Consider the following 8182-nt stretch of genomic DNA (forward strand, 5'->3'; position numbering starts at 1 on the left):
TGCCACCGATTGATGGCAGCACGAATTTGGCTGAAAAATGCGACACAGACAGGTCTATCCTAATTACATTCAATAATGGAGTTGATGGTAAATATTTTTAATGTCTTATTGACGAAATATTTTTCAATTCCCATTAATTATCCCTTATCCATCACATTTTCTGAAACGGAAGTTCTGTACAGAACATGAAAAAGTAGTCGTAGCTACTACGGTTTTTCATCTGTGTTCATCACAAACGCAGCGGACTTCGATATCTCGAAATGTAAGCTATTAATGGCTGTTTATTTTTATATTTTGGAGGCAAAGCCATCATTAGTTTATTCTTAGTTGATTTTCAAGTTCTGATATTTAGAGTAGATCAGTCTTGAAGGTTTGGTACATCGCTTTCATTATTTTATACGCTTATTTAGTGGTTAGTTTAATAGAAATGCCAAAACGAAAGTTGGAAGATGAACTCGAAGAGGACTGGGCAGACACTGGGACTAAAATCAAACAAACTAATAAAAAGAATTCACTTGATTCTGACGAAGAAGATGATGGAGAGGAAAAAACTTACGATATTCTAGCAGAAGATGAAATTGAAGGTGAGAATTTAGACTTTGAATTTTCAAAACTTAACATTTTTCAATATGAATTAGATACTCTTAGAGATTACTATATATCAACTAGTATTGTAAATTGTCATTCAGATTCTTTCGTTTTTATTTACGATCAGGTCAAGAAGAGGGAGCAGCTGGTTTTGATGGTGAAGTGAGAATTACACCATTCAACATGAAGGAGGAATTGGAAGAAGGACACTTTGATACTGAAGGCAATTATCATTGGAAAAAAGGAGCAGAAATAAAAGATAATTGGTTAGAAAATATTGACTGGGTTAAGGTAATAACCACTTAAAGCATTTGAGGTTGTGTGGTGGTAATAGATGTAATAATAACGACGTAAAACACTGTAAGAGATTTAGTGACATTAAATTTCCATTTTGATGAGTGAACTAAGTGAACATTTGTTGAACCCTAAGTTATCCAGATGTGACATTTAGAAAATGTTTGTATTCCTGAAGATTAAACTTGTGTAAGCATTGGTTGTTCTGTGTACAGTTCTTTGATGGACCTATGCTAAGAAGATGTGAAGAAATGTGGAATTTTCTTTTCTTGTTTCAGATAAAGAAAACAGACAAGTTACCTCAGGAAACTGAAGGCAATGGAAGTGACAGCGAGAGTGATTATTCTGATGTTGGCACACCTTTTGATCACATAGCTGTTTATAAACAAATGCTAGAGTTAATGAAGCCAGGCGAATCTGTTGCAAAATCATTACGAAGGCTTGGTGAGTTCATTGCGGCATTAGGAATTCTTAGTGGTCACTTCTTTATAGTTTTATATTTTATGACTTGTTTAATGTTATGAAATTTAAGGAACATACGGAAGTTTAAAACAAGTCTGATTGTAAAGGTTTTTCTGGTTTTTGCCGCAGAGTTTATATACATGGATAAGGTGGTCCCATTGCTTCTTGTCTATAGTCGATGTAGCCTGAAGTAAGAACACCACCAGAAAGGGAAATGGATGGCAGAATAGCTCTGACGTATGGTTGTTTTGAGCTGCCTGCAACATCCTACATATCCTATAGTGTTTTGTTTTTAGGGCTGCAAATTTACAAGGAACCCTCTTAATGAGGTTGTTATTGAGGTATGGGAAGGTCTAAGAAATGCATCCAACTGTTTGCACTCTTCGAAAATTATTATTTGATGATGCACACTTACAACTGCATTGCTCTGAGTACTGAGGCGTAATTGTATTTCCTTAATTGTTTGATTCTTTTGTGTGCTGTTTCTGTATTAAATATTTAAACATTTGTTTAACAGGAGGCAACAAAAGTCTGTCGGCATCTGAGCGCTGGCGACGAAAGAAAGCCGGACAGGATGATGGTACACAAGACAACCAGCAGCAAGTTACAGACTTGACTGAGCTAGCGAATCGGCTCCTTACCAAGACTGGCAACATGGACATTTACCAGGAAAGCTATGAACACATTGTCAAGTTGGTAGGTATCATAGACATTGTTGCGATGTTTTATCTCTGAACATACAGATGGACGTGTAGTCGTAGATAAATGAACTCAATTTGGGTCTAAGGCAGTGGTTCCCAGTTTTTTTTTCTGTCATCTGCAAACCCTCATACTTACTGTTTTAGGTACTTTGTCGGCATTACAAATAAAATAAAAAAGAATTCTCCTGGTGACCCTTCGCATTGCTACTGTTGATGTCTGTGAACCAAAATGGTCAACATTTCTTTCCTTTTTTCTTTTTTGTTTTCTTTTGGATGCAGTGGAACCAAACCCTGGTTATTCAGCCCTTAGCATATTCTTAGTGACCTATTCTGGCTATAAAATTTGTTTATGGAACATTTAGTGTTATGAAATATTCTGTATATGTTATGACTTTTAGCCACATTGAAACTTGTGTAAAAACCCCGTTGAAAGTCACCGGGAAATGCCAGTGTCCTCTGTCGTGGTGCCATGTAGCCTCGTAGGTACATGCCAATGTTTCAGACAAACTTACTTTCTGCACAGAGTCACAACCTGGAAGAACATTGGTATCTTCATCGTCGTGAAAACCTCAGATCTCATCGTATCTTTATTCTCACCCTCTTCCTTATTTCCTTTTATCTGTTCTATATGTTTGGTAATCTACTTATGTGGCACAACGATATAGAATAAGCTGTCTTTAAACTCTCTGCCATAAGAACCTCAAATCCGTCTCCTCACAGATTGAAAATGCCGAAAGAAAAAATGTGAGGATGCAATCCAGGCCAGCAGCAGATTACGAGGACGCGTTAGATATGTACGCGGATGATTTTGATGAAAAGGAGAAAGCAAGAATGGAGCAGCAAGCAGAGAAGAAGAAGAGTAGGGGAGAAGAGGTAGCTGGCGTAAGCGGAGAGTCGGAAAATGGAGGCGCGACGGGGAATGGAACTGCGAGCGGTGGGCAGGGAGACAGCCAAGGTAAATATTGCAGTAGACATTTGCTGTGTTCGAGGTAATATAGGGTGCACTTTTATCATGTTTTTTACCATTGATCTACTCCCTCTTGAGAAGGTGTGAAAGTTTGTTAGGACGATGATGATGATGATGACGATATTAGATTTTGTACAGGCTTTTAATCCTTTGTCTGCTGCAACTTCGGAATTGAAAGTTTTTTAGTGCCAACCTCACATCACTCGTAAAGCAGAGCTGAGTTCTGATAAGAAGCTGGTACTTTGCTGAGCTGGTCAAGAAATTTCCTGCCTTTTATGGATCCTCAAGGTTCACGGCTGTGTTCACAGTCGTTTTTGCCACCCGTTCCCATCCTGAGCCGGACGAATCCAGTCCATACCCTAGATCTGGTTTGAGATGTATCTGAATGACGTACTTCCATCCTTGCCTGTGTCTTCCAAGTAGTCTCTTTCCTTCTTCCCTTGAGCACCTCTGGATCGTTGTTCTGTTCTTAATATACGGATATCGTTCGCAGTCTGTCGCACTGCAAGACCTGATTTTATTTTTATTTTGACAGAGGTAATGTGGGAATTTAAGTGGGATGAGAAGAGTACGGATATCCATGGACCGCACACGTCATCCCAGATGCAGTCCTGGGTGGATGAAGGCTACTTCAAAAAATCGGTTCTTGTGCGCAAATGCAGTACGGATGGTCAGTTCTACAACTCGTCTAGAGTGGATTTTGAGTTGTACATGTAATCGCAGTTTTCTTCCATTGTTTTTTTGTGTAGTTTGGGTTTGTATTTGAACTTTGACACATCTTGAATTACAACGTACCGTTCTTTGAGATTTGTTTACCAAGAATCAAAGAAATATTTCACTGTTTACCCTAATCAAGGTATAATATAATTTTGCTTGAATAATTTCTGTGTAGTGGGTAAATGTGAAGTAGGCATCGTGGAGGAGACAAATATATTCGTGAAACTGTTCGCTGCAGAAATTTTCTTGATGCATGTGCTTGAGATATTGAAGACTGAATATCGTGTGTGACATTATTTTCTGCAATCTGGAATTTTGAATTCTTCGAAGACTTCCCATTTTATATGAAATTAATATTTACCAGGTTAAGTCTATCAGCCTATTTGATCATTTAATGTCATAATTGTGAGCTAAGGGCATAGAACGGGAGATGCTGTTTCGTACTTTTGGTGGGATATGCAGCAGCATTTGTCATGAACTGACTGAGGTGCTGAGGAGGACACCGAGCTGCAGTCTGAACATTGGGAACCAGAGCATCTGGTAGCAGGTGGCGCTGCTTGATCTATAGCGTGCGTGTTCATGTCATACAGTGGAAGGGAATGTGTAAGCTGTAAATTAGCAAAATGTTCTTTGAGCGTGGCTGGAGCTGCTTGACGTGCGTTTGCGGTTGAACTGCTTTTCCATCGCACGGTTCATATGAGTTTGGCATCGGGACTCGTCAGCACTGTCTGCTCCATTCATGTTTGTGATGTATTTGTGGATTGCTTCGGATCCTTGTCTTTTCTGCGGTCATGATTACATTTCTTTGCTTAAAATCTGACACTGACGTTCTGAACTGCTGGACGCACTTTTATCTCGGTAGTTGGGCTGAGGGACCTCGGCAGTGACGCAATGGAACGGCAGTCTTATTATTGGCAGAGCACTAACCTGCGGTGAAACACATTTCAGTTAGAAAGCCTGGAATGCTCCTTGTAATAATCATGCCTCTGAGTGTACATTTTAGCGTTCAAGGTCATTGTAAGCTGTGATTTAATGACCTCCATTCTGAAAAATTTGTCTGCTTAGATTTAACAGATCACACAAAATATTTTATGTACTTTAATGCACCGAGCATCATGTATTTTTCTGAACGGAAATATGTCCAAGGGATAAAAATATACAAATGACAGCGTACATCCAGAATGTATTTGGTGTCAAATGTCTGTTACTGACAGAGCAAATTTTATAATAAAATGTTGACATCTGTGTAAACAGATGTCTTTGTTACCCAGTTGTTGATTACATTGAAAAGAAAAGAGAAAAATACCTGAAGTTCTGTGATCATTATTGAGTAAGATATGGTGTCTAATCGTGTGAAAAGGTCCAAAGCAATTTTGCATGATTTAAAGTATCATTTATTTATCTTTTAATGAGCAGTTGAAGTGATCGTCAACGAGTAGCCGAATGCACTAATATTAATAGATTAATGAGGTTTTGTGAATCTGTGAGTCGTCGGTATTTCCTCGCTTCTTAGCTTTTACCCATTACAAATTACTATGTTTTGTATTTGTTTATCTGTCGTAGCTGTACAGCCACTCTCAAAATGCGGTTCTCTGTAAGTTGGCGGGGGAAGTTTGTGGATGTGTGTACATTGATTTATCCATGGTTTTGTATTATGGCGTTTTCCATTTGGTAAACACAAATGAGGCATTTAATTTCTTATCCTTAAGGCAACTTATTTTAGTGTGTCGTCGGTCGCACATTCAATGTGTGACTACTGATAAAAAGTTCGTAAGTCACTTTTCTCGTTACCAGGCAGAAGTTTAAAAGGAGAAGTAATTTATGTGGAAGAGCACCAGCATCTTACTTGACTCTTTTGTACCGCACATTTTTAAGATGTCAGCCGTGTGAATATTGACCCCCCTCCAACATTCCGTATGTCTGATGTTTATTGGAATTGAATGTCTTGATCTTAGTCAGGAAAAATGCGTTTCAGCATTTGAAATCGCAGCTGCTTTGTGCCGCAGCCACGCAAAATGCCTGAATACTGATTGTCACCGGCCGACGTTAGGGGCGAAGGGGTTAGTCCGATTAATTGGTATTTTTTAAATGTTTGTATGAAAGAGGAATGTCGAGAACCACAATTGTGGGGAAGGTAGTCGTGGACACCGCGTCAGTTGAAGGTCGGTCAGTAGCCGGTACCACAAGCAGACATTTGATCAAATTAACGGTGGATTTGTAGTATCTCTCTCTGATTTATTGGGGGTGTAAGAGAGGATGTGGCAAGTCTGCAAAGTATTGCGATGTAGCAATGACGGATTGCTCGGCGTATTAAGATATCGGCGTCAGGTCACTTGCTCAGACGGCACAAACATTTTTAGACTTGGTTACGCCTGTGAATGGATTTCTTGTCTGTTGTGACATTTTAGTAATTTGTGTTCCTGTAACTGGAGGAGGAAGTCTTATTTTGTTGGTCAATCTGTAGAATTATTTACAAGGTTAATTTCTGTTAAAACTGAAATGGAAATGGTCATTAGTGTGTAAGTAACTCAAGTTTTTCCTGAAGTTTGAGTGTGTTAGGCCCTAATTGTAAATAAAGCCATGTTTGTTTTGTTCTCTCCAAATACTGGTGATTGATTTAATATCCAGCTTTGACGTTGCTCTGTTGTATATTTTGGTTTCTATCTATTACTGCGTCTGTAGGTGTGTATGTGCCGTGCCACGGTGAACTGACGACAAGTTTGTACGTCTTCGTGCGATCATCGGCCACTTTTACGTCACATCCACGTCATTCACATTTGTTTTGTATCGTCGTGAATCTTGGTTTCTCATCTTAAGGGTAGAAACCAGAATTTGGATGTTTGAGAGGAACGAGTGACAGGGTAATTGAGAAAACTACATAATGAGGAACTTTGTAATTTATACTCTTCAAATAAAAAAAATAATTCTATTAGGATCGAATCAAGGAGGAAGAGGTGTCACACATGTGAGAGAGATGAGAAATGTGTACAGAATTTTAGTTGGAAAACCAAAATGGAAGAGACTCCTTGGAAGACCTAGACGTAGATGGGGGATAATATTAGAATAGATGAAACGGAGTTGGGTGTGAGGGTAGTGACGTGGTGGAAATAAGCCAGATTTCCATCTAGAACGACATTAAAATGGGGTGAATAATTGTATTTTTGCTTGAGGGCTGATGCAGTTACGAATGATTGCACATCCCGCGTGTAGATGAAGGGGGAAGAGACATGACGCTTGCAGTTGCCCGATGATTCACTCCACTCGTTGGCTCAGCAGCTGGCAGGCGTCGAGACGCTTGTGTTACGTGGCAACCATATCCAGGCGTGGTTTCTCCTCAGTTTAGAATTGGATCGGACGCCTGTGCCATGTGACAGGCCATTCGGTTAAGACGGGGCCTTTCAACGCGGGAGAGCCCCCAATGTGAGAATGGAGGGCATGGAGGTCCCTTGTTTTTTTTCGTGGTCCTTCTGCGACCCTCGAAACTATCACACGTGGTTTTATTTCAGTATCCTATTCGGGACAAAATTTTAAAACCTGTTACGTGCCTGAAACTTTCTGGCCTTTCGGGAAAAGTGAAGCGTGAAAGAATTATGACGTCAGAATGGCGATTGTCATGATTTTGCGGTTTTAATTGTACACTGCGATTCGCAGGAACGCAAAAAATTTCGCCTGCAAATGCAAGGAGCGACTCCTAATAATTAAGGACATGGCTGCTTCCTTATGCACGATTCCTCTTTCGACACTATACAGGGTGTTTCTGAAACATCTATCATAGGCTGATTGTGCTGTAACATTAGTTTGAGGTCAAGTGAAGTTTTTTTTTCCTTCGGTGTTTGGTTATTTAACGGCGTTGTCAATAGTTCTGACTATGTAGTGTCAAGTGATAGGGTGATTAATGAATTGGAAAGGATATGGCAGGAGAAACCTCAGGTTAACCAGTTTCTGATCAGAGATTTGGCTCATAACCAGAATCTGTACTAGTGGAAGTGGTAGACTGATTTGTGTAATTATTTTATGGTTACTGCTAGCATCACTACGTAGTTGAAGGATTTGAAGGAATCAGGAAGGTTGCGATATGTTCAGTTTTTCTTTCGAAGTACTGTACATGCCCTGAGCTGTTTGTACGAGGCACCATGGAGTCGTTGTCCAATGTCTTTGCGTTGGAAACGTAAATATTGAATATAATTTTAAATTGAATTTCAAGGTCGCTGGTTCCATTTCTCGCCGCTTAACCATTCGTCTTGATCGGGGCAAAGCAGAAATTTCTGATGTCAGATTCCACTGAGTTAAATCGAATAGATCGAAATCATTCGCGTCCTTGTCAGTGAAATACGAATTTGGTTTTTGATTGTTTGATAAAGTAACTTCTCTCATGCTTGTGACGCTAACCAAGATAATGTTATAATTAACACAGATGCAGTCGAAAGCTTCTGGGTTTATTTGAACCGGCGTG

At 39.6% G+C, this 8182-nt stretch overlaps 1 protein-coding gene across 1 annotated transcript; it reads left to right on the forward strand.

The window, feature by feature from the left end:
* The first annotated feature begins 236 nt into the window (after positions 1 to 236).
* holn1 (CD2 antigen cytoplasmic tail-binding protein 2 homolog holn1) lies at positions 237 to 3959 on the forward strand. Its single transcript, XM_022082009.2, has 6 exons — positions 237 to 584; positions 716 to 879; positions 1161 to 1326; positions 1862 to 2040; positions 2766 to 3000; positions 3548 to 3959. The coding sequence occupies exons 1-6, from the start codon at positions 428 to 430 to the stop codon at positions 3727 to 3729; spliced, it is 1083 nt and encodes a 360-aa protein (XP_021937701.1). The 5' UTR covers positions 237 to 427; the 3' UTR covers positions 3730 to 3959.
* The last annotated feature ends 4223 nt before the right edge of the window (positions 3960 to 8182 follow it).

Source organism: Zootermopsis nevadensis, unplaced genomic scaffold, assembly GCF_977971745.1.
Source record: "Zootermopsis nevadensis isolate Lab colony 2312 unplaced genomic scaffold, Znev_1.0 Znev_ptg000003l, whole genome shotgun sequence".
Classification (NCBI taxonomy): domain Eukaryota; kingdom Metazoa; phylum Arthropoda; class Insecta; order Blattodea; family Termopsidae; genus Zootermopsis; species Zootermopsis nevadensis.